Below are 27436 nucleotides of genomic sequence, written 5' to 3'. Positions count from 1 at the left end.
CCCCTTAATATCTTATAAACTTCAATCAGATCACCCCTTAACCTTCGAAACTCCAGAGAATACAACCCCAATTTGTGTAATCTCTCCTCGTCACTTAACCCTTGAAGTCCGGGTATCATTCTAGTAAACCTACGCTGCACTCCCTCCAAGGCCAATATGTCCTTCCGAAGGTGCGGTGCCCAGAATTGCTCTCAGTACTCCAGGTGCGGTCTAACCAGGGTTTTGTATAGCTGCAACATAACTTCTGCCCCCTTGTACTCTAGTCCTCTGGATATAAAAGCCAGCATTCCATTAGCTTTCTTGATTATAGTCTGCACCTGTTCATGACACTTCAATGATCTATGTACCTGAACCCCTAAGTCCCTTGGACATCCATAGTTTTTTAACTTTTTACCATTTAGAAAGTACCCTGTTCTATCCTTTTTTGATCCAAAGTGGATGACCTCACATTTGTCTACATTGAATTCCATTTGCCACAATTTTGCCCATTCACCTAATCTATCAATATGCCTTTGTAATTTTATGTTTTTATCTACACTGCTTACAATGCCACCAATCTTCGTCATCGGCAAACTTAGATATGAGACTTACTATGCCTTCATCTAAATCATTAATAAATATTGTGAATAATTGAGGCCCCAAGACAGATCCCTGCGGGACTCCACTAGTCACATCCTGCCAATGTGAATACTTACCCATTATCCCTACTCTCTGTCGCCTTTCGCTCAGCCAATTTCCTAACCAAGTCCGTACTTTTCCCTCAATTCCATGGGCTTCTAACTTAGCTAACAGTCTCTTATGTGGGACCTTATCAAATGCCTTCTGGAAGTCCATATAAATGACATCCATTGACATTCCCCTGTCCACTACTTTAGTCACCTCTTCAAAAAATTCAATCAGGTTTGTCAGGCACGACCTACCTTTCACAAATCCATGCTGGCTCTCCCTGATTAACTGAAAATTCAAGGTGTTCAGTCACCCTATCCAGGCTTGGGCTCATAAGTGGCAAGTAACATTCGCGCCAGATAAGTGCCAGGCAATGACCATCTCCAGCAAGAGAGAGTCTAACCACCTCCCCTTGACATTCAACGGCATTACCATCGCCGAATCCCCCACCATCAACATCCTGGGGGTCACCATTGACCAGAAACTTAACTGGACCAGCCATATAAATACTGTGGCGACGAGAGCAGGTCAGAGGCTGGGTATTCTGCGGCGAGTGACTCACCTCCTGACTCCCCAAAGCCTTTCCACCATCTACAAGGCACAAGTCAGGAGTGTGATGGAATACTCTCCACTTGCCTGGATGAGTGCAGCTCCAACAACACTCAAGAAGCTCGACACCATCCAAGATAAAGCAGCCCGCTTGATTGGCACCCCATCCACCACCCTAAACATTCACTCCCTTCACCACCGGCGCACTGTGGCTGCAGTGTGCACCATCCACAGGATGCACTGCAGCAACGCGCCAAGGCTTCTTCGACAGCACCTCCCAAACCCGCGACCTCTACCACCTAGAAGGACAAGAGCAGCAGGCACATGGGAACAACACCACCTGCACGTTCCCCTCCAAGTCACACAACATCCCGACTTGGAAATATATTGCCGTTCCTTCATCGTCGCTGGGTCAAAATCCTGGAACTCCCTTCCTAACAGCACTGTGGGAGAACCTTCACCACACGGACTGCAGCGGTTCAAGAAGGCGGCTCACCACCACCTTCTCGAGGGCAATTTGGGATGGGCAATAAATGCCGGCCTTGCCAGCGACGCCCACATCCCGTGAACGAATAAAAAAAAAATTAGACTCCAGCAATTTCCCCACAACAGATGTTAGGCTAACTGGTCTATAATTCCCTGGTTTCCCTCCCTCTCCTTTCTTAAAAAGCGGAGTGACATGTGCAATTTTCCAATCCAGAGGGACAGTTCCTGAATCTAGAGAACTTTGAAAGATTATACTTAGGGCATCTGCAATGTGCTCACCGACTTCCTTTAAAACCCTGGGATGGAAACCATCTGGTCCTGGGGATTTGTCACTCTTTAGTGCTATTATTTTCTTCATTACTGTTGCTTTACTTACGTTAATTTTAATCGAGTCCCTGTCCCCGATTCAATATTAGTTTTCTTGGGATTTCCGGCAATGCTATCCTCTTTCTACTGTAAATACTGACGCAAAGTAATTATTCAACATGTCCGCCATTTCCCCATTGTCAATGACAATATCCCCACTTTCAGTTTTTAAGGGGCCAACACTGCTCCTGACCGCCCTCTTTTTCCTAATATAACTATAAAAGTTCTTTGTATTGGTTTTGAGATCCCTTGCAAGTTTCTTTTCATACTCTCTTTTTGTAGCTCTTACTATCTGTTTTGTGACCCTTTGTTGATCTTTGTATCTTTCCCATTCGCCAGGATCTGTGCTATTTTTTGCCTTTTTGTATTCCCTTTCCTTACGTCTTATATTGTTCCTTACCTCTTTACTTGCCAAAAAGAACAGCCATGGACAACTAGAGTTCTTGCCCCTCGGGTATAAACCAGTTCTGTATCTCGTTAAATGTTTCTTTAAATATTTCCCACTGATCATCAGTCGTTTTACCCATTAACAGATTTGCCCAGTTTACTGTGGACAGTCTCTGTCTCATCCCATTGAAGTCAGCCTTACCCAAGTCTAGAATCTTAGCAGCTGACTCACTTTTTTCCCTTTTAAACACTACACTGAACTTGATCATGTTATGATCGCTATTGGATAGATGTTCACGCACAGTTAAGCTGTTAACTAAATCTGGTTCATTATTCATTACTAAATCTAGTATGGCTTGCCCCCTTGTTGCCTCTAGGACATACTGCTGTAGAAAACTATTCCGGACACACTCAAGAAATTCACTACCTTTCTGACAGTTGCTAGTCTGCTTTCCCCAATCTATGTGAAGGTTAAAGTCCCCCATTAAGACCACTTTGCCTTTCTTACACACTTGTCTAATTTCTTCATTTATACAATCTAGCACTTCAAAGCTGCTGCCAGGGGTCCTATACACAACTCCCACTATAGTCTAAGCGCCTTTCCTATTTCTGAATTCAACCCATAAGGTCTCTGTTGGCTGCTTACCTCTCGTTATATCCTCCTTTATCATTGAATTGATTTCATCTCTAATCACTAAGGCTACTCCTCCCCCTCTTCCATATCTCTCTTGTAGACCTTATAACCCGGTATATTTAGTTCCCAATCCTGACCATCCTGCAGCCATGTCTCAGTAATAGCTATCATGTCATACCCTCCAATTTGAATTTGAACCTGTAGTTCATTTAATTTATTCCTTATACTCCGTGCATTTGTATATAGAACTTTTAGTTGGGCCACACACCCTAGTCTGACCTTCAGCTTTGATGCTGGGATAATCGCCTTACGCCTTCTAGTTTTCACTTTATCTGTAGTGTCTAAAGTACACTTTCTTTCCACTGCTCTACACTTTTCCCGTTCTTGAACAACTGTTTGTACTATTTGTATTGTAAATTTCCCCTGGGTCTTCCCCTCTCTTGCTGCTCTCAACTTTACTCCCTTCTGACTCCCTGCTAAGGTTCCCATCCCCCTGCCACTCTAGTTTAAACCTTCCCCAACAGCACTAGCAAACACCCCCATGAGGACATTGGTCCCGGTCCTGCTCGGGTGTAACCCGTCTCGCTTGTACAGGTCCCACCTTCCCCAGAACCGATCCCAATGTCCCAGGAATCTAAATCCCTCCCTCCTACACCATCCCTGCAGCCACGCATTCATCTGTTCTATTCTCCTGTTCCTATACTACCAGTGCCACGTGCTAGTGAGTAATCCTGAGATCACTACCTTTGAGGTCCTGCTTTTTAATTTATCTCCTAACTCTTTGAATTCACCTTGCAGGACCTCATCCCTTTTTTTTAAAGCCTATGTCGTTGGTACCGATATGGACCACGACTACTAGCTGTTCACCCTCCCCCTCCAGAATGCCCTGCAGCCGTTCCGTGACATCCTTGACCCTAGCACCAGGGAGGCAACATACCATCCTGGTGTCACGTTTACGGCCGCAGAAACGCCTATCTGTTCCCCTTACAAGTGAATCCCCTATCACTTTCGCCCTGCCACTCTTCTTCCTCCCCTCCTTTGCAGCAAAGCCACCCGTGGTGGCACGAACTTGGCTCTTGCTGCTTTCCCCTGATAAGCCATCTCCTCCAACAGCATCCAAAGCAGAATATCTGTTTGAGAGGGAGATGGCCCCAGGGGACTCCTGCTCACACAGGTAGATGCCAGTGTTGTAGCTGTGTTGGAACAGCTTTGCTAGAGGCACAGCTAGTTCTGGAGCACAAGTCTTCAGCACTACAGCCAGGATGTTGTCGGAGCCCATAGCCTTTGCTGTATCCAGTGCACTCGGCTGTTTCTTGATATCACGTGGTGTGAATGGAATTGGCTGAAGACTGGCTTCTGTGATGGTGGGGATATCGGGAGGAGGCCGAGATGGATCATCCACTCAGCACTTCTGGCTGAAGATGGTTGCAAACGTTTCAGCCTTGTCTTTTGCACTCACGTGCTGGACTCCGCCATCATTGAGGATAGGGTTGTTTATCATCACCTATACAAGGCAGCATGATTGAGACTGCTAACTCAAGTTATGAATCAGGGAAGAATAATCATGTTGAAGCCATCCCTTAGCCCTCCATTGTGCACTGTGTTGATGTTCCAACATGGTGGACAGTATCACAAAGCATGGTATTCAAACTGCTGTACTAAGTTTCTCCCCACTGGACAGCCTTGATGATCCTGTAGTGGTGCTTAATGCAAAAAATTAATTTCCATTTTAAAATTATAATTTATTTTACAAAGGGAACTGATAGTTACACCACACATTGCTAGCCACATTTATAAAAGGCTTTGAGAAAACACATGCACTACTATAAATACAAGGAACAATGCAGTTTTGATTTGAACTGACCTTTTGTTCAAGGCTTGCTCTGCGCAGTGACACTAGTTGCTCCAGTTTCTGAAGCTCTCGCTCATGCTGTGCTTCAGTCTGCATCTTAATTTTACTCTGGTAGGCATTGAGCAGCTCCATTTCCTGCTGAAGCTGATGTTTCAGGGCTTGGCACTCTGCTTCCTGGGCCTCATCTAGTCGCAGCTAAATATTTAAAAAAATACCGTCAATACCACTGACTGCACTTATCCAGAAATTTCTAGAATGCAGCAAATTTGACCTCACTACCTCAGAAAAAAAGTTTAGTGGATTAGATTTTTTAGGGATTGAAATTAAAACAGTCTTTATGAAGGGTAGGCTTCAGACTGTGTGAGTAAGATGAACGAACAAGTTAGTTGAACCACCCTGGGTTATGGCTGAGGGAGCTAAAACACCAATAGAAGTACAGGGATAGATTGAGTTACTTTTCCCTATTTCATCAACATTCACCATTAACCAAAACATTTCAATAATTTAATATAGAAAGATAAAAATAGGATAATGGCAGGGTCCCTCAAGAAACAAACTGGTATTTTACAGTGGCTCATTCTAGTCTGTATCCTTCCTTATTAAAAGCCTTTTCAAACATTCCCTCTTTATGTACATCTTTCCACAAATACAAAATGGGCCAGGGTTTATGTAGTTTCAGTGCTGGTTGCATTGTTTAATATGAATGACTAACTTAAAAGTATCAACCAAACAATACGTTACTTTCCAAATGTAAAGTGCAATAGTTACAGTAATTGAAAAGAAATCCAAGAGTCAATTAGAATAAAGAAATCCAAAAGAGTCATTAGTATTCCCAAAACATGTTATTTTAATTTTTTTTAAAAATCTAAATGAGGTCAGTATTATATTCCATTTAGAAAATGGTCTTTTCTTCAGCACAGTAAACTCATCATACTAAGAATGTTTTCACAAATCACATCCATATTCATAGGCTTCTAGATCCCAGTAATTTTGTAGCAGTCCTGTAAAATCTTATAAACGTTGAAAGCAAATTTTGCGATACAGCATAGGTATTTTTCCATGTTTTTTGGAAGAATTTCAAGTCTACATTTAGAATTTAAGTGATCCAAAGGCAGTCATATGAACCTGCAAGTGTACTAAAGTAGAAACTGTAGGCACCTGTAGCATTGAGTGCAGAGTCTAATCACACAGTATTTTAGGATTTAACAAGGTGACCACTTTGGAATCTATAGGTTACGAAAGCACTTCAACTGTTATGAAGATATACAAACAAAAATCATCATGGGGGGAATTGCTAGGTTTTTATATTTCATATATTATCCAATTTTCCAGATATCAAAATTCCACTATACTGCAGGAATACTACTATACTATAGCAATATAATGACCATTTTTAATTTTGCGATGAGCCTAAAATACAAAGTAGATAATCCTAAAGGCACCACAAAATATTTCAGTACCAAAAGTGCCAATTCTGAGATGGGAAAATGTAGTGGATGCAACATTAAATTTGCCCATTAGCTGCCCTAGAACATGGGGACATAAGCTCTTCCTACTGTTTCACAATTTCAACCAGGCCATCTAGAAAGACAGGAGCAAAGGCACCAAGGGACATATAGGTGAATCAACCAGAGTGCTCCTGCATCTCCGAAATTAACATTTAGGAGAGAGCTGGAAATCCACCGAGTCCGCTACCACTGAGCCAAGGCTGCCACCAAGATAACAATAAGGGGTGTGGAAGATAGGTTCATGACGACTGAACATTTAAAGTCTCCTTCACACCCAATTAAAAATTGTAAAATAAATTCAACTAAAAGCCATTGAATTAAGGGCAAAAATGATAGACATTGATTCTTCAAAAGGTCCTTGACACCTCTAAGACAAGACTGCTCTATACCTTTTTAAGGTCCACGTTACTTCAAAACCTGTAGTTTCTGTATAGAAAGCAGATTACGTACCGCCTGTGAGGCCATCATCTCATTGATACTTTGTTCATACTGTTCTGCCAGGATGGCCAGCTTCCTTGTCTGTTCCTCTTTAAGTGCTTTTAGGACCATCTTGTGGTCACTTTTTGGAGTTACCTCCAGCTGGTGGTTCCTCAGTGCTTTGTATTGTTTTGTTTGGACTTTACACGTGTCTTGGAACTGCTTCTTTATCTGTAGCTCCATAGCCTGCACAAAAGCACAAGGCAAGATCAATGTTAGTCAATGTACAAGTTCTTGCACAACCTATGCATGTGTTTTGATGAAATAGCTTATAATCACACAATTACTCCTGTGTTATGGACAGAAAACTATTCTCATTAGAAACTTTTAGATTTATTTTTAAATTCAGATTTTGAAAGATATAGAATGAGCAAAAGATTCAGATCTAATCAGGACCTCAAAGTGGGTTACGGCACACATTTTGTTGCATGTTTCTCATCAAATTCATACATTCAGAGTGTTACCACCCACCCCCGCCAAATCATCTCCTCTGAAGGCCATTGAGCTTAAGCTTCTCTAATATATCCCCATAGGGCATCCTCTTTATACTTAGAATTGTGCTTACTGCTCTTCTCTGCATCACATTCAATATCTGCATGTCATTTTTCGACCAAAACTAATCACAGGTGTGGTCTGATGTGCATCATACAGACTTCACATAACCTCAGCAGACTTGTACAACATGGTCTGGCTTATTTATCTCAACAATCTTAGTTTTTTTTAAAAATTGGTTGGCCACGCTTTCTGGACATTGTGATCTGCCCACCAAAACTCTGATCTTTTTCCAAGTCTTCCCATGTTAATTCTTTTCCATTCATTTTATGCTTACATTACACAGTATTTTTTTCCTTCTAAATGGGCTATACTTTATACTTGTAAGCATTAAATTTCTTTTGTCCCTTACCAATCTGCCCAAATGCATAACAGGCCTAAATCCTTCCACAAACCGTTAACTCTGTCTCTATTGACCTCCCCATTTTAGTGCTATCTGCAAATTTGCTGAGCATTGGTTTCAGCATTTAGGTCATTTACATAAATTAAAATAACAGAGTACACGCAATGACTTCCTACTGTAATCGATGCAACAACCTCCTCAGTTTGGCATCTTTCGCTAATACACTTTCTTTTTTTTTTTAAAAGCCAACTTCTCATCTGATCCCAAATACTACACTTGATTTCCATGACATTTAGTTTAATAAATCTCTAATAAAACCATCAAGTTTTCTGAGGGTCCAAATAAACTAATCAGAGAGCTCCACTATCCACTTTATTTGTAACATCTTCAAAGAAGTTCAGGGCTATTTGATACTGACCAACAAAATGGCTCTAGTTCCAGTGCCATCTAATCAACACCGCTAGTGACCCCCTCAACAGAAAGGCACCACGAATAAAACATTTTCACAAAAGGTCCGTTTCAACAGAGAAGCTTAGAATTAAAGTACAATTCTGTCCTCATCTATGATACAGCTTATGTCCTGCAGTGTCCACCGGTCACAGAATGCCTGTATCATACCGGTGGACACCATGTGATCCCTCTCCAGGGCTACCCAGACGAGTACAAAACTGAGAAACACAGGCAGACAGTTTGAGTGACCCCAGCAGATCCTACGCATTCTCGACCTATGAATAGCGATTTTGGTCAGGCCCATGAGGAAGTCCTCCAACCTGCCGTCTCTCTCACATAGGGAGTGGCCGAAGATTAGGAGCGTAGGAGTGAAATTCAACCAGAAGTTGAGGAGCAGCCCCCTTAAAAGTGAAACAGGGGCTGCATCCTCTCACTCCAGGTAGATGTAATAAACAGTTTCCTCCTGGCTGCAGAAAGGACTTGCAGCCTGGGTATCCATAAAGTGGCTCATTAAGGTTTTAGAAGTCACTGCTCCATACAGCACTCTACACCTCAAGTCCCCAATGGTACAGGAGAGGCTCCCCAGATACACAGCCCTCCATCGGGGGCCCCCGCTGCTGGACTTTCAGGTGGGTTATGACATTGGTGTTGGTCTTATTGGCTTGTACATGCCTGGGTCAGATGTGCCATCCTTTTTAAATAAATACTATGCATGATTCCAGGTCTGCAAAATCTCACTAATATCCAATGATTTCTTCATAATGGTAGGTAGTTTTCTGCAAATGTCTCCCCCCATCGTTCCCTTTTGGAGCCTAGAATATGTACCATAAGCCTAGAGGCTCAGTTAGTTTTTGATCCCCTATTGATCTATTAAGTACCTCGCTGCTGCAATAATTTCAAAATCCTCAAGGATACTTGATGTTTGAAATCTATACCAAACCGTACACAATTCCATGTAAACCTTTCATGGTAAACTTGCATTAAAATCTCTCTAGGCAAGTGCTGGCAGGGAGTTTAAAACTGAAGCAAAGGTCACAAGACTGCATAATGGTTGTCTTCATGTAGAAATAGTTATTTGTGTCACTTTTCTTTCACCTCCTTTTCAACCTCATTTACTGCAGTACATAGACTAGCACTGGCAGACAAAGCAACAGATCCATATATAATCTAGTTTGCAATTTTTTTGTTGGCTAAATGGTCATATTCCAGTCACACAAGAGTTGGTTGTAAGGAATAGGAAGAGTGCAAAACCACTGATTCAATCGATCTAATGAAGCCCTTGCAGATATCTTCTCACTTTTTGTACTGTACAAGTCATCTCACCCCATACCTTTAGGCTCTTTGGCTGTTGTCGGAGTTCCAGGACATGTTTTCTGTGTAGTTCCCGTTCTCGGCGGTTATTGTACTCAATTTGATTCTCCAGCTCAGTCTGGTGCTGTAAGCGGATCAGATCGATCCTAAGCTTTTGCAACATGTTAAGTTGTCGGAACTCAAGCTCTTGCGTGGACTCATCATGACGAATTAACATGGCATGTTCCATCTCCTTTTGAGTTTGCTTCTTATTCACTTCCTAATAGATAGACAGTCATATTAAATGTTTATAGTCTGCATGCATTAAAAGTAACCCAATACATTTAGCCGCTGAGCCATGTTCTTAAATTGGGTACTTTTTAAGTCTGCTATTCTTCACAAAGAAAGCGTCTGATAAATAATAGGCCTGATTTTATATTTGTTGCTGTCAGCACAATTAGTACATTTATTTTATGCTTGCAATTTAAATACACTAACTATGGTTTATTCCAGCTTGTGCACTAAAGCATTTACTTTTGTCTTTGTCAAGAAGAAATGGCAGATAAGTTCTGTAATCATTCCCCCAGATAAGTTTGCTTTTCTTTCTTTCACAGACAAAATGGAGCAACAAAATCTTAAGTTTAAAAAATACTTAAAGACAGAACAATTTAGTTAACAAAAGATCATGCAACACTGTCTGCAGCAAAACCAGTTTGCGTTTTCAAGTTTATAAAAAGGAATGGACCAACAACAAATGCACAACACTGATGAAACCTTCAATTAGGGGAAAAAAATCCATGGAATACACAAAATGTATGATGGGTTGTTTGTTTTGAACTCTGAACAGAACAATGTCTTTTTAATATTGCATTAAATATTTACATAAACTACTGTACTGATTGTTAGAGAATTAAAATTTGCACACATTTCCAATTCTTCAAAAATTAATCCTAATTAAGCATTAAAAAAATTGTGATCTCAAACTATAGGCCACAAATAGGACTTTCGATTTATGTTACATTGTGAATTTAATCACCCTCTTGTGGTGAAGCTTAAAACTACTAGAATTTAATTTAAATATTTGAGTAGCCATAATACTGCCCAAGGTAAAGATCTACCTCATAACAGTACAAGTTCATTCCTTAAACAATTATATCACAATGACTGTTTAGGCAAAATGATCAAGTGAAAGCACTTCACACTGTCACACCTGAAATTTCAATGCATGCCAAGTTCCAGATTTCAATTCTGCAATCAAGGCAAGTCACCAAGATTGCACTCAGATTCTAACAGTCAGTTACAATGTAGCACTGGAAGCATGTTACTTCTCCATTCTCCCCAATGTGGATTTTTGTATGGTTAAGTGAGGCCCAACAAAAGGGTCAAAAATGTTATGCCATAAATTAAATTTATGATTGCTTTGTGCAAATAAGTTTCTTGCTGATTATTTCTTCGCCTTCTCTTTGGATTCAGCTAGACCATACAGCAATTATATGTAACATTTATTTTTAAAACGGTCTACCTATCAACTCCCGAACAAACTCATGGAAAGGAATCTCTGAAGTGAAAGCAACTTGGTTTGGTGAAATAAAGTGTGGGACAATGTAAAAGCAAACTCAAATATATGTATATTTATATTAATTTGTATTTTTTTAAACTTGAATAAGACTTTGCTCGGAATTTAGTTTTAGTCTGTTTTTTGGTCTCCAGTTCTAACTTTATTAATCAAATTCTTTGTTGTACTGTTCTCACTACTGTGCAGTATGTTGAAACAAATGAAACCTGCTGAGAACTGACTTAAAAAAATTTCATTAACTTCCCAACTTATTTTCAAACTTGAATGAATACAGGACAGGCAGAGGAGGAAGGATTTACCTCATTTGTTTTAAATGGTAACCACTTGCATCATAATTGATCGCAGTACCTTAAATTATGTGGAAGGCATCAAATGAGGAAGATTCATAAGAAAGCAAGACTTTTTTGTGTATTATCAAAATTTTACCTCACGTAAATGCTCTTGCTCCAGATTGTGTCGCATCATCATCAAGTTCCGCTTCAGCTCGCGACAGTTTCGATCGTACTGTAATCGTTGGCGGCCAAGAAGTTGGGATTCTTCTTCTGCCTGCGTGTGCTGAAGGTTTTCTTTGTGCCTGGACAATCGCTCTTGCTTTTCTTTCTTCGGTGTACTGTGATCTTCATTCATCTCCTGTAAAGGGGAGAAAATTCAAATACTTAAGTCATTCCTCTGAATCATTTCAGTTATGCTGTTGCTTTGCAGGACCACTGCTACTCAACCAAGAATATTAGACATCTAATCTAAAAATATTTCATGTCGAGCATTTATGCTCAGATAACAAGGATCACTATTAAGGCCACTGATTTATAATGAAAATGAAATGACTATGATTGGCCATCTGGAATTTGAATTTGGTGCCAGTGGGTAATGAGTCTCCTGACCTTGTCACCTCCCATCCAACATGCCACCAAAAAGCAATTTCTGTTATAATTTGAAGTGGTGACTCTTGACTCCCCCTTCAAGACAGTTCATGCTTACCTCTTTAATCTTTTCCTTACAAAGCTTGTACTGGCGCTTCTGATTTTCTAGGAAGGTGGTCAGTTCCTTTTTCTGTTGGGCTGTAATTTGCTGCTGGATTTTCTTTTCATCCTGTGATGCTATCTTCATCTGAAAGGAGCAAAATTAATATTTAGCCACTAAGGGAATTAGCAGTGAAATTGAGACAGCAAAGACTTGTGCGTCCACTCCAATGATAGATGTAGACTGATGCAGAAGAATTGTTCAGAGTTTTTCCAGTACACAAAAAAACCTATGATTTTTGGCCTACATAAAAGTAAACTAGAATTCAAACTACTGCCAGACTGCTCTACATTTTGGGATCCAGTCAATTGAGAAGCATTATGGAATGTACAAAGAAACAAAGATAGATGATCTCTTCAAAATAGCTATCAGTCTAGTTACATCATCATGGATTTAATGATTGTATACTGAGTAGGGCTATTTTAATTTGTTTAATAGCATGGCCTTAAATTTTTTTTTTAATAATACTTCTACAGGCGTCAATTCAAAAATTTTGGGTCAACTAATATAGCGGAGGGGGGGGGGGGGCGCGATCAGGCCTCGGGAATAGAGCTTGAAGGTTGGTGCCAGGGCGGGGAGGGAAAGAGAGGAGAGGTATAGGAGGTCTGGGCCAAGCTGGGGGAGGGAGGAGGAAAAAGGGTGGTTGGCAGCAGCAGTGTTTGGGATGGTGTTTACTTCTCAAGTAAACTTACTTTTTTTAAAAACAAAAAAACTCAGGCAATCTTTAGGGTTGGTTTCCCTGTGCCTCAGGGAAAACCAATGTTGCAGGGGGGACCTGATGCGTTAGGACATTTGCCTATGCAAATAAGGGGCTTTACACCTGTGTCAGGCACAGGTAAAGGACACCTCTTGGTTTGTCCTCACCCAATATGGCAGGCGCCGCACTTCCGGTCAGAAGTGTGCGCATACTTCCTGCCTGCCATTTGGGGCAGTATGAGGCCGCGTAGTGCCTGAAAAAAACGTGCTACACTACCCATTTTCTAGGCCACTATCTTGCTTTTGAATGGTTATTAGGCAAAATTGAAAACAATTACATTTCTCCTTCCCTGTCTGTCTCGCTCTTTCCCCCATATGCCTCAGTTTCTCATTGTTTGACTCATCTTCTCAGTCTTTCTCCATCTTCCTGATCAATTGAATTTCTAAACAGTGTACTGATGGTGAAGCTAACACTTTCACATCCTTGGCACTTTTCACTGACTGGTTGCATAACGAGCTACATATCAATTAAAACCCTACTATACCTAAACTCAACCTCTAGCCTGAAAGCAAGCTGCTTCTTTTGTTTAAATGTCTGCCAGCTTATAGTTTGGAGGATGAGATAACTTGGCCTCCAGTGTTGTCAGATTCAGCAGAAATGTCACTCTTTGGTTAGCCTCTATCCTCCTCTGCACATCAAAAATGCAAATCAAGTGAGATACAAAGAAATTGCTTCAGTTTTCCTCCCCTCCCAAAAATCTTAGAAGGAGCCAGAGATAAAGCAAGACTGGAATTCAGACATGGATTTCTCCAGTTAAATGTCCAATACTTGGAATTCATTACAAATTCCAAATGGCAGGTAGTTGCCTTCTCTTTAATGTTCCGCTTTTTTTTTTAAAAAAGGAAACATTTCTGTACATGTAAATCTGTTTCCTTTCAATACATGCACAAAACAAAATCAATGTGGAAAGCTTGAAGTAATCATTCATCTAGAAATCTATTAGCCATTTATTTTTCCAGTGCTCTCCTTGCTGGCCTACCCATTTCCATCCTTCATAAATTATAACTTATCCGGAACATCATGTTCGCAACTGTATCACCCCTGTCTTCACCAAGCTCCACCGTCTCACTGTGAGCAAAGAAATACTTTCAGTTCCATAGCGTTACCTTGAAATTGCTCCATGGACTAGCTCCACCCAACCTCAGTAATCTCCTCTAGAGATTAGATCACTATATGCATCATCCGCTCCTGAAACTGGTCTACTACTCATTCCCCGCCACCTTCTCTAATGGGGGCTGCTCACTCACTGCAATTTGATTTCTTCCAAGCCTTCGATGAAGCAGTGAAAATCTTGTGAGTTTGAAAAATTAAAAGAAACTTCAGGTTCCCTTGACGGCTCTTTTGGTAATGCAAGTAGCGGAGTCACACAGACCAGGAAGAACCCAGGTTTGATTCCCCAGTCTGTGCAGAGTTAGCAGATCTTGGCATTCCTGGGCTAGAGGGGGAGAAAATAACTGAGGTTCATCTCCTGATTGTCCATCGCTGGTGGAAGTGTGCGTATATGGATCTTGGCAAACGCTGAACCAGGTTCAGGTGTAATGCTCCCCCCATCCTTGTCGATTCTCATCACACAAAAATGTCCATTTGAGTGAGCTATCAGAGGGTGACCTGCATCCAAGCAAGGAGTTAAAGCCTTCAGAGAAGCTCATGTGTCTATGCTTGGTCCTTCATTTATCAACATTCCTACTCACTATCCCTTTTGACATCAGAAGCCCCAATCTCCACCATTGATAATGCTGCCTTCAAGAACCTTGGTTTACTCTTATGTACTTTCTCCCTCCCCCACCCCACCATTCACCCAAGAATTGATTACTGCTCTTACATCTGGTAAGACTAACACCTCTTCTGCACTCCTAGACAATTTACAAAACATTGCTCATTGCCTGAGAGATTATGTTATTCCCATCTCCAGCTGTCAACCTCTCTCACTCCCCTTTTAAAGCCCCATTTTTCTGCTTATTTTATCTATATATACACTCATGATAAATGCTTCTCTGAACTTCCCTCACTTGCTTCTTCTAAATCCACACACTTCCTCTGTACATTAAAATTCATCACCTACTCATTCTTTCCAAGGTGACTCAATTCAAAATCAAAATGGTTTTCCTCCTATAATAATTAGGCATTTAAAAGTTGGGAATCAACAAAGACGACTTCCTGCTCCACCTTATGTTTCTACTTTTTTCAACCTGCAACAGCACTTTAGACTTTAATTTCTCAATTATAAAAATAAGCTCTACATCTCCACAGCATTTGTAACTTTTAATTTAACAAAGTTGAGAAGATTATGAATAGTGGTGCATGGTCAAGCTTACCTAGATGGAGCAAGTTCCCATGGGCTAATTTCACAGCATACTTCATTTTGGTCAGTCTTGAAAGGGTCAACTAAACCCACTGATGTGTCTATCCTTGCACTTGAATACACAAGTTATTTTAACTACTATATTGTTCTCTTAAAAATGACCGATTCATTTCAAACCATCCTATATGACTGCAGTCCTAGGGGTCCTTTGGATTATTGGGTTTGATTGACAGCTGCATCTGAGTTGAAGACAGGGATTGTGTCTGAGGGGGCAGGGTTAATCATTTTTTGTAGTCCCTTTTACAGACACCTTAATGACCAGGAGCTTATGTTTGGCTGTTTGTGCTCAGCTCTCCAGTCAGTCTGAAGCTAGCAGCAAAATTGGGCTAAATCATTTTGACCAAAGAAGTGAAAGACTGTTTCAAGAATCAATTTTACATTAAAGGTCAGCACAGGAGAATCATCTTCGTTGTTTTGACACGGGAGAAGAATAGTAAAGTTTTTAATTCATTTATGTTGGCCTGTTTGTACTAATACTGTTCAAAGTTAAATAACAGGCAGTTTGCAGTTGCCTAGATGTTTATATGGCTCTGACCACTTCCTCCACACCTAGGAGTTTTGGATTAGTGATGCTGTTTTATACTTTTTCCTCATAATCCCTGCTATACATCTTACCTCCTTTTCCATAGAAATCTGATGTTTCTTTGCCAGCTTCTCCAGTTCAATGGATGCATTGTTACATTGGGTCTCCACTTCCTTCTCCAACTTCAGACGATGCTCGTCCATCTCGGCCTTCAACTTATTCTCTAAAGCCATCAGCTGCTTCTGGTGCTGTCTTCGCATCCGCTTGTAGCCTGACATCTGTTCACGTAACTCGTTTTCCTGTTCATGCTCATGGATCTGTCTTGTAACCTAGCACCAAGAATAAAATCATGATAATGAGATGACCAATTACATCCATTAAAAGATATAGTGGAAGTGTGAGATTAAAATGTCTAGGTTACATTATTTAGCAGATTTTTTTGTTGATGACCATTACTTAACCCTGTCTGTGCAAAAGTTTTGCTAGTTGTTTCTGTAAGCTGTTGGGAATATACATTAGTCTGGCTAATATCTACACCTCAGGGCAAGCCAGAGACATCAGGAAGTCCTTGATATATATGATTTATACATGGATGGGCACCAATCTGCTTGGTCATTCATAGTATTTAGCATAGATCAATGGATCGAGCCATCCGATTCATTTCAAACCATCCTATATAACTGCAGTCCTAGGGGTCCTTTGGATTATTGGGTTTGATTGACACCTGCATCTGAGGTGAAGACAGGGATTGCGTCTGAGGGGGCAGGGTTAATCATTTTTTGTAGTCCCTTTTACAGATACCTTAATGACCAGGAGCTTATGTTTGGCTGTTTGTGCTCAGCTCTCCAGTCAGTCTGAAGCTAGCAGCAAAATTGGGCTAAATCATTTTGACCAAAGAAGTGAGAGACTGTTTCAAGAATCAATTTTACATTAAAGGTCAGCACAGGAGAATCATCTTCGTTGTTTTGACACGGGAGAAAAATAGTAAAGTTTTAAATTAATTTAAGTTGGCCTGTTTGTACTGAATACTGTTCAAAGTTAAATAAATTTGGCAATTGGTTTAATAGCTTGAACCGAAATCTGATAGTGTGAATATTCGACATACACAAGTCAAGATAATCATATGGCAGCACGATATATACTGCAGTAAGCTTGAGTACAGTAGCAAGGGTTTTCTGTTTGAAATCTCGGTCTTGTTACATTTACCTAGATATTGGGCAGATAAATGTACACTCTGGTTAATAATGCTAAACCTGCTTACAGGAACAGCCACTGATGCTGAACCAGAGGACATATCTTGCATAAAAATCCCAAAATTTAATAGTTTCCCGTTCACACTCATGAATATGTCTCGTAATCTATTACCAAGGATTAATTTGAAGAGACCACTAATGTTGCACACCTATCTAGAGGTCAAATATCCAAAAGAGTAATATCTATACAAATTTCAAACGAGGTTATGGCCCACAACATATTGAACTCCCAAACACATTCCATTCATGGGTCAATTTGTCCTTAGGACTTCAATTTGCAACCTTCTGACTCAGATGAGAATACTAACATTGAGCCAAGGTAGACACCTAATTCTGGATGAATAAACATTGATGCATGGAGACGTTCTCAATAGAAGTCTTAGCCAAAATATTATAAAGCACTTGCATTACATCTTGGGTGCCAAGACACCAGTGCTCAGAGACCCACAACTTTCATACACCTCGCTCCCATTTATTTTCCAATTTGCGGTCACACTAACTTTAGGCCATTAGACATCTAAAATTTGTGCACAGCAGTGATTTTTATATCTGCATAAACTGGGCAACATGTACGTACAGGGGAGGGAAGGTACAGAATCTAAACCAGCTCCCAGGACTCAAATATATAGGTCTCCATGCATCAATGTTTATTCATCCAGAATTAGGTGTCTACCTTGGCTCAATGTTAGTACTCTCATCTGAGTCAGAAGGTTGCAAATTGAAGTCCGAAGGACAAATTGACCCACGAATGGAATGTGTTTGGGAGTGCAGAAGTTCGTTTCAATACGAAAAAAATTTAGCATTTTGTCACATGCATACATCCTCTCATTACTGTAAACAATTTTACAACACCAAGTTATAGTCCAGCAATTTTATTTTAAATTCACAAGCTTTCGGAGATTTTCTCCTTCCTCAGGCAAATGTTCTTCTCATTACAGCAATGGAGCAAAGAACTGCCATGGGTTGATACTGCCTGATGTCACTATATTCCAATGCCAGGAACATCACTACAGGGCAACAACCACCACGTGGTTTGCACCAGACTAGTTGATCAGCCAGCTCAACTCTGGTGTGTGGAGGATGCTAATTACAAAGAATTCTACTAGTCAAACTAGTTTCATTTTCCTGAGTTAAATGCATTAGACCACAGGGTGGCGCCAACCCCAAGTTTTATCACTATATCCAGCTTTATATATCTCTCTCTCGATCTGTATTTATTACAATATCTGGTGAACTGATGCATCTTGTATACTAATCTTACATGAAATAAAATCATAAGTTGGCTCATTTCTTTGTTTTTATTTTTGTGCAACAGATGGAACGTACATTTGAGAAATTAGGAGGAAAAAAACTTGAATTATTTTTGAAGTGCAGTCACTTATATAGGCAATGTTATATTAGTTTCAAAATAGGCATCTACAATTTTAGCTTTGATGCTAACACAACAGTTTGACCGTTTCATCACAAAACGCTATGTGGAAATTGTATGTTTCCATATTCATTATGGAAAAATGACCTGTTCGGTGCAGTGCAAGCCTAGTTTGTAAGGAGAGGTTTAAGCAGGAGATGTGGAGCAACAGTTGAAATTAAAAAAAGGTGGGAAAATATGGTTGAGTGATTTTAACAAGCTGAGTTAAGAAATATTCCCATTTTAAACACAAAGCAAATGTGAATACTCAATTTATAACAGTGAAGTGCTAGATTTCTATTCAGAGTAATGGAGTTTAAATCAGTCTAGACAGACAATCAAATCGGATCTCCCTCCATGGGTGAATTTTAAATAGCTCTCAACAAGACTAATGTTAAATGAACAATGAATATGAAAAACTGGAATAAGTAGTCTGACCCCATCTTTCAGGAATAATCATCTGCAGGTTAATCAAAGAACAGCCAGACTGTTGTCATCCTCAGCTTCTTGATATCTACCCTAAACCTCCATGTTGAATTTGCACAAACATGTCTATTCTTGGAATGGCTCTGATTGTCACTCTTTGCTTTGTTCCAAAATTGCTAAACACTAGTGCGAAGATATCTCACTTTGTAATATTTGGGATTTAATATAATTTTGAAGAAGTATGGCATTGGGTGGTAGGTACAAGCAGTGAATAAAGGAAGGGGGAAGTTAAAATAGACCATTACCTAACATGACAGCAAAACCTGAAAAATGTATTTTTAATTTTTCCTCTTCCTATATGGAAATATATTGTATAATGCAATATTTGAATATTTGAAACACTACAACTAGAAGTAAATGGGTCAATGGGTCGGTTTCTAATGCTTACTGCCAGCCAATATGGCTAGGCATGCTGGGCACAGGAGTTTCCCCATTTTGTACCTGCAAAAATTTAACATTTATAACTAGTGCACCTATGTAATTATTCAATCCAACCTAACCAGTAGAAAAGAAAATATAAGAGACAAATTGACAAGACTATATTGATGGGCATACATAATTTCTTAAAGCTAACATTAAGCAACAGCAAGAATAGGTGAAAAAAGCAGTTGTATTGGAAAACAAAAATTGTTTTAAAAATAGGTAGATAAAATGGTTATAGCTATTTCCCAGCATACTATGGGATAGATTTTCCTCTACACTACCAGGATGCAAGAGTTTATTGGGGCAGAATCCCTTACGGCATAAAATAGAACACCAGGTGCTCACATCATTCCATTCGTTATTTTAATAGGCAAAAAATACGAGCAGCCTAATTTTGCGATAAGGGTTTCTGCCCCATTTTACATTCGTAGAATTACATAGAATGTACAGCACAGAAACAGGCCATTCGACCAAACAGGTCCAAGCTGGTGTTTAGCTCCACAGGAGCACCGAAAAGGAAAATCCATCCACCTCAAAGTGCTTCCATGACTAGAAAGTTAGATCTTTAACAGAGTGGTTCATAAATCCACTGTACAAGTCAAGACTTTGACGCTACGGGGACTGAGGTGGCTCAAGGACTCAGTTTACTCATTTCACAAGCCCCTGCTGGAACCACTTTAACATGATCAAACTGAAATTCACCAAGCTTACTTCTGTGCACACCATTCCCTTAATCCAACAGCATATTCAAAATCAGGACAAATGCTCCAATATTAGTGACTTATAGAAGATGCAATAAGTATGCCTGAAATCAGTGAAGTTATTCAACTTCCACCTGAAAAATTATGAAGATCAGAATGTGAAACCAGATGAATCATGGTATATACTATCAACCACTTGCCATAAAACAATGTACTGACTGGGCAACACCCTTGCATGTATACCCACAGTCTCAAATTGCTATTTAAAACATACAATGGATCATTATTACATAGCAACATGGTTTATTTCTCCAGGACTGGCAAACTGCTGCTTCTAGACCAACCAACAGGAGGGCCTTGAATAAAGAGGGACTTAAGTTTAATTTTTAAAAATCTAACAGATCTCAATTGATTTGAGCATCAGGATGGACTCAAAACTATAATCCTAGTGTCTATAAAGGTCCTGAAATAAAATTAAATTTAGCAAATATGTTATAATGCAACAAATTATTTTATTGCAATTGTGAAAGGAGTTTACATTAATCACTCACATTCTCACAAGTAGGACCTGGAATAAAACATTCTGCAAGTTAACATTAAATGGTCTTCCTTCAACTTGGACATATATACACTCTGAAATACTGTATACTTGCTTTCAGGTTCACATTTGTTAGCAAGAGCCAGTCATCTCACTGTTTCAACAGATTACTCGTTAGAGATTAAATTAAGTCTCTGCAACCATAAATCCTCTGAATTAGAATATTTTAAAATGCTGAAGCACTGTTCCATTCATTTAACCATTTTAAAACGTTTAAAGAAAGACAAAAACCTCACAGATCGTGTGCTATATGAATAAAATATGCCAGCTTAGGTACAATTAGTGGCTGAAGGAGGAAATTAGGCTTTGACTCAAAAGATTAATGTGATTAACTAGCATGAGCGGTCGCTGCAGAAAAAAATGAAATGAAACATACAAAAATCCTTTGTTTGACGTTACTCACCAGAGATGCTGTTCTGATTGTAGCAAAATGCTCTCTGTTCTTAAGGAGAGAGGCCTGACTATGGAGTGATGGTGTAGGCCGCAGATCAGGCCTGGTGTCTTTCTGGCCTGCTTCATCCCTTATGAATACATGGTCCTGCCGAAATGGGATAAAACAAATACGATGTCAAACTGTGTGCTTTCCCTGCTGGATATCTTTGTTGTACCTCTGTTTCTTTTGCAAGCACTGTATGAAATGCATAGTTAGCTGTACCAGTCACTGCAGCTGAACAGTGAGATGAATAACCAACACATTGCAGGAGAGGAGTCAGCTGATCAGTAGTGGGATGCTTCCTGCATCTCTGGCAGTCCTTCAGCAGCAAAATGTTTTGCAACACTCTTTCAAGCTGATTATTTGAGGAAAACATTTGTATAAATTGATTTTAATATTTCATTAATTTTTTTGGAATTTAAATCACAGCATAAAACACTGTTCGGCAATGAAAGCAATGGATGACAAATTACACATCTGTTTAACAGAATTTGTTTGCATACAAAAGGATATCACAAAGCAATTATAAAATAATCTTACCAGCATTTTTGGTGCTGGTTTTCAGTTTTAAATTGTGCTTAGGTAAGTATCTGAGTCCATATTAATGAAAATATAGTTCTGATACATCATTGCTACAATTTTCTTCTTTGAAACACTCATTTAATTTAACTGTGTTTCGAGTTCTATTATTTGCTTTTGTTATGGATCCAAAGTTTAATAGGCATTAATGAAAATAAGTTCTCTTTCAGTAGCAAATGTTCTTAAAAGTATAAGCTTTCTGGTGCAATTTAAATATTTTCCAAAATTGACAATGGAAACTGGAGTACAAAAGGTTTACTGGAATGTTCTTTATACTAAGTTTTTAAAATAAACCCAAGACGGAAAAGGCCAGAAACTAGGTTAAGATCTTCATTTGTGACATTCTGTAACTATCAACTTTTTAAAAAAAAATTCAAGTTTCCACAATTTTATATAGTTCAATTATTGAACACAACCACTACAGGACATAGTCAGAAATTACTGTCGATTATACCCATCCTGAAGTTTCTTTGATTTTTCCCTGTTTTATAAAGAAGTCCCCATCCCACCCAACACTTATCCCTGCCAATCAGCAAGTATGCTGGAGCTGGATAGGTACTCATTCTGCACCTCCACATGTTCATGCACCCAAATTGCAAGTCAGAGATTGGACTAACTGTTTTTCTTGTTAATATTTAAGGAAGTGGCTCACTTAATGAATTCTTCAGTTTGCCCTAATTTTATCTAATATATTACATAATTGTAATTTTGGGGATGATAATCAGAATTTAATTTTACTTAAAATGTCAATGGTAAAGATAGATCTGGTATTATAGCACTTTTTAAAAAAAAATTAGTTCATGGGATGGCCAGCATTTATTGCCTATCCCTAATTGCCCTGGAGAAGGTGGTGGTGAGCCGCCTTCTTGAACCGCTGCAGTCTGTGTGGTGAAGGTTCTCCCACAGTGCTGTTAGGAAGGGAGTTCCAGAATTTTGACCCAGCGACGATGAAAGAACGGCGATATATTTCCAAGTCGGAATGGTGTGTGACTTGGAGGGGAATATGCAGGTGTTGTTCCCATGTGCCTGCTGCCCTTGTCCTCCTAGGTGGTAGAGGTCGTGGGTTTGGGAGGTGCTGTCGAAGAAGCCTTGGCGAGTTGCCGCAGTGCATCCTGTGGACGGTACACACTGCAGCCACTGTGCGCTGGTGGTGGAGGGAGTGAATGTTTAGGGTGGTGGATGGGGTGCCAATCAAGTGGGCTGCTTTGTCCTGGATGGTGTTGAGCTTCTTGAGTGTTGTTGGAGCTGCACTCATCCAGGCAAGTGGAGAGTATTCCATCACACTCCTGACTTGTGCCTTGTAGATGGTGGAAAGGTTTTGGGGAGTCAGGTGGTGAGTCACTCGCCACAGAATATCCAGCCTCTGACCTGCTCTTGTAGCCACAGTATTTATGTGGCTGGTTCAGTTGATGTTGAGGGATTCGGCAATAGTAATATCGTTGAACGTCAAGGGGAGGTGGTTAGATTTTCTCTTGTTGGAGATGGTCATTGCCTGGCACGAATGTTACTTGCCACTTATCAGCCCAAGCCTGGATGTTGGCCGGGTCCTGCTGCATGCGGGCACGGACTGCTTCATTATCTAAGGGGTTGCAAATGGAACTGAACACTCTGCAATCATCAGCAAACATCCCCATTTCTGACCTCATGATGGAGGGAAGGTCATTGATGAAGCAGCTGAAGATGGTTGGGCCAAGGACACTGCCCTGAGGAACACCTGCAGCAATATCCTGGGGCTTAGATGATTGGCCTCCAACAACCACTACCATCTTCCTTGGTGCTAGGTATGACTCCAGCCTTGAGAGTTTTCCCCCTGTTTCCCATTGACTTCAATTTTACTAGGGCTCCTTGGTGCCACACTCGGTCAAATGCTGCCTTGATGTCAAGGGCAGTCACTCTCACCTCACCTCTGGAATTCAGCTCTTTTGTCCATGTTTGGACCAAGGCTGTAATGAGGTCTGGAGCAGAGTGGTCCTGGCGGAACCCAAAGCGAGCATCGGTGAGCAGGTTCCGCTTGATAGCACTGTTGACGACAACTTCCATCACTTTGCTGATGATTGAGAGTAGACCGATGGGGCGGTAATTGGCCGGCTTGCCATGCTACAGAATGCTGCTTTCATTTCAAGGTTAACTAGACTTGCCAATTCACCAAACTATCATAACGGTCATTAAATGCTTACTTGTTCCACATACGTAAATTCAAGACAGCAGTACGAGTAACAGAAAGGGGGTAGGCAATGGTTAAATCTGTCCTTTTAATGCAAGTCATATTGAATAAATACAGTATGGTTTCTTGTTTTAAATAGAAATTAAGTGCCACACAGCTACAAAATTTTCAGAGCGGGTAGGAAATTATGGGCCTATTAGTTTAACATCAGTTGTAGGAAGTTACTAGAATCAGTTATTAGGGACAGTGTGACTCAGCATTTGTACTAATATGACCTGATCAGAGAGCCAGCATGAATTTGTAAGGGGTGAGTTATGTCTAATGAACCTAGTTGAATTTTTTGAGAAGATAACAAACGTGGTAGATAAGGATGTGTCTATGAATGCTATCTATATGGACTTCCAGAAGGCATTCGACAAGGTACCACTTAAGAGACTTAACGAAAATGAGTGTGCATGGAATTGGAAGCAACCTATTGGCTTGGTTAGGGAATTGTTTAGGAGATGGGGACAGAAGGGATAATGGGTGAGTATTTAAATTGGCAGGATGTGACTAGTGGTGTCCCCCAGGGATCTGTACTGGGACCTCAGTTTTTTTACCATATTTATGAACGATTTGGATGAAAAGGAGAGTGAGCCATATATCTAAATTTGCTGCCAACACTAAGTAATAGTAAATAGATTAGATGGGAGCAGAAAGTCGCAAAGGAACATTGATAGATTATGTGAGTGCGCAAAACTCTGGTAGATGGAATTCAATGTAGGAAAGTGTGAGGTCATTCATTTTGGACCCAAGATAGATATTTCAGGGTATTTTCTAAATGGCGAGCTAGGAATTGTGGATGAGGGGAAGAGTGAGAGAAGGAGAAAGGAGGAGGAGAAAGAAGGGGGGGGGGGGAAGAAGAGGAGGAGAAAGTGGGGGGGGGGGGGGAAGAAGAGGAGGAGAAAGTGGGGGGGGGGGGGGAAGAAGAGGAGGAGAAAGTGTGGGGGGGGGGAAGAAGAGGAGGAGGGGGGGGAAGAAGTGGAGGAGGGGGGGGAAGAAGTGGAGGAGGGGGGGGAAGAAGAGGAGGAGGGGGGGGGAAGAAGAGGAGGAGGGGGGGGGAAGAAGAGGAGGAGGGGGGGGGAAGAAGAGGAGGAGGGGGGGGGAAGAAGAGGAGGAGGGGGGGGGAAGAAGAGGAGGAGGGGGGGGGAAGAAGAGGAGGAGGGGGGGGGAAGAAGAGGAGGAGGGGGGGGGAAGAAGAGGAGGAGGGGGGGGGAAGAAGAGGAGGAGGGGGGGGGAAGAAGAGGAGGAGGGGGGGGAAGAAGAGGAGGAGGGGGGGGAAGAAGAGGAGGAGGGGGGGGGGAAGAAGAGGAGGAGGGGGGGGGGAAGAAGAGGAGGAGGGGGGGGAAGAAGAGGAGGAGGGGGGGGGAAGAAGAGGAGGAGGGGGGGGGAAGAAGAGGAGGAGGGGGGGAAGAAGAGGAGGAGGGGGGGGAAGAAGAGGAGGAGGGGGGGGGGGAAGAAGAGGAGGAGGGGGGGGGGGAAGAAGAGGAGGAGGGGGGGGGAAGAAGAGGAGGAGAAAGTGGGGGGGGGGGAAGAGGAGGAGAAAGTGGGGGGGGGGGAAGAGGAGGAGAAAGTGGGGGGGGGGGGGGAAGAGGAGGAGAAAGTGTGGGGGGGGAAGAAGAGGAGGAGAAAGTGTGGGGGGGGGAAGAAGAGGAGGAGGAGGGGGGGGGGAAGAGGAGGAGAAAGTGGGGGGGGGGGGAAGAAGAGGAGGAGGAGGGGGGGGAAGAGGAGGAGAAAGTGGGGGGGGGGAAGAAGAGGAGGAGGGGGGGGAAGAAGAGGAGGAGGGGGGGGAAGAAGAGGAGGAGGGGGGGGAAGAAGAGGAGGAGGGGGGGGAAGAAGAGGAGGAGGGGGGGGAAGAAGAGGAGGAGGGGGGGGAAGAAGAGGAGGAGGGGGGGGAAGAAGAGGAGGAGGGGGGGGGAAGAAGAGGAGGAGGGGGGGGGAAGAAGAGGAGGAGGGGGGGGAAGAAGAAGAGGAGGAGAAAGTGTGGGGGGGGGGAAGAAGAGGAGGAGGGGGGGGGAAGAAGAAGAGGAGGAGAAAGTGTGGGGGGGGGAAGAAGAGGAGGAGGGGGGGGGAAGAAGAAGAGGAGGGGGGGGGAAGAAGAGGAGGAGGGGGGGGGAAGAAGAGGAGGAGGAGAAAGTGTGGGGGGGGAAGAAGAGGAGGAGGGGGGGGGAAGAAGAAGAGGAGGGGGGGGAAGAAGAAGAGGAGGAGAAAGTGGGGGGGGGGGAAGAAGAAGAGGAGGAGGGGGGGGAAGAAGAGGAGGAGGGGGGGGAAGAAGAGGAGGAGGGGGGGGAAGAAGAGGAGGAGGGGGGGGAAGAAGAGGAGGAGGGGGGGGAAGAAGAGGAGGAGGGGGGGGAAGAAGAGGAGGAGGGGGGGGAAGAAGAGGAGGAGGGGGGGGGAAGAAGAGGAGGAGGGGGGGGGAAGAAGAGGAGGAGGGGGGGGGAAGAAGAGGAGGAGGGGGGGGGAAGAAGAGGAGGAGGGGGGGGGAAGAAGAGGAGGAGGGGGGGGGAAGAAGAGGAGGAGGGGGGGAAGAAGAGGAGGAGGGGGGGAAGAAGAGGAGGAGGGGGGGAAGAAGAGGAGGAGGGGGGGGAAGAAGAGGAGGAGGGGGGGGGAAGAAGAGGAGGAGGGGGGGGAAGAAGAGGAGGAGGGGGGGGAAGAAGAGGAGGAGGGGGGGGGAAGAAGAGGAGGAGGGGGGGGAAGAAGAGGAGAAGGAGGAGGGGGGGGGGGAAGAGGAGAAGGAGGAGGGGGGGGGGGGGGAAGAGGAGAAGGAGGAGGGGGGGGGGGGAAGAGGAGAAGGAGGAGGGGGGGGGGGGGAAGAGGAGAAGGAGGGGGGGGGGGGGGGGAAGAGGAGAAGGAGGGGGGGGGGGGGGGAAGAGGAGAAGGAGGGGGGGGGGGGGGGGGGGGGGGGGGAAGAGGAGAAGGAGGGGGGGGGGGGGAAGAGGAGAAGGAGGAGGGGGGGGGGGGGAAGAGGAGAAGGAGGAGGGGGGGGGGGGGAAGAGGAGAAGGAGGAGGGGGGGGGGGGGAAGAGGAGAAGGAGGGGGGGGGGGGGGGGAAGAGGAGAAGGAGGGGGGGGGGGGGAAGAGGAGGAGAAAGTGGGGGGGGGAAGAAGAGGAGGAGGGGGGGGAAGAAGAAGAGGAGGAGGGGGGGGGGAAGAAGAGGAGGAGGGGGGGGAAGAAGAAGAGGAGGGGGGGGGAAGAAGAAGAGGAGGAGAAAGTGGGGGGGGGGGGAAGAAGAAGAGGAGGAGGGGGGGGGAAGAAGAGGAGGAGGGGGGGGAAGAAGAGGAGGAGGGGGGGGAAGAAGAGGAGGAGGGGGGGGAAGAAGAGGAGGAGGGGGGGGAAGAAGAGGAGGAGGGGGGGGAAGAAGAGGAGGAGGGGGGAAGAAGAGGAGGAGGGGGGGAAGAAGAGGAGGAGGGGGGGAAGAAGAGGAGGAGGGGGGGGGAAGAAGAGGAGGATGGGGGGGGGAAGAAGAGGAGGATGGGGGGGGGAAGAAGAGGAGGAGGGGGGGGAAGAAGAGGAGGAGGGGGGGGGAAGAAGAGGAGGAGGGGGGGGAAGAAGAGA

General features: G+C 42.8%; 1 protein-coding gene across 1 annotated transcript in view; it reads right to left on the bottom strand.

Annotated features, from left to right (window-relative positions):
* The window catches only part of taok3a (TAO kinase 3a), a 124825-nt gene that overhangs the window by 4343 nt on the left and 93046 nt on the right, over positions 1–27436 (bottom strand). Inside the window, 7 exon segments of the mRNA XM_068005688.1 lie at positions 4953–5135; positions 6899–7111; positions 9601–9840; positions 11563–11766; positions 12115–12243; positions 15891–16127; positions 21071–21205. Coding sequence (XP_067861789.1) covers positions 4953–5135; positions 6899–7111; positions 9601–9840; positions 11563–11766; positions 12115–12243; positions 15891–16127; positions 21071–21205 — 1341 coding nt within the window.

Source organism: Heptranchias perlo, chromosome 25 (assembly GCF_035084215.1).
Source record: "Heptranchias perlo isolate sHepPer1 chromosome 25, sHepPer1.hap1, whole genome shotgun sequence".
Taxonomy (NCBI): domain Eukaryota; kingdom Metazoa; phylum Chordata; class Chondrichthyes; order Hexanchiformes; family Hexanchidae; genus Heptranchias; species Heptranchias perlo.
Note: the sequence above shows the minus strand (reverse complement) of the source record. Positions and strands in the feature narration are given on the sequence as shown.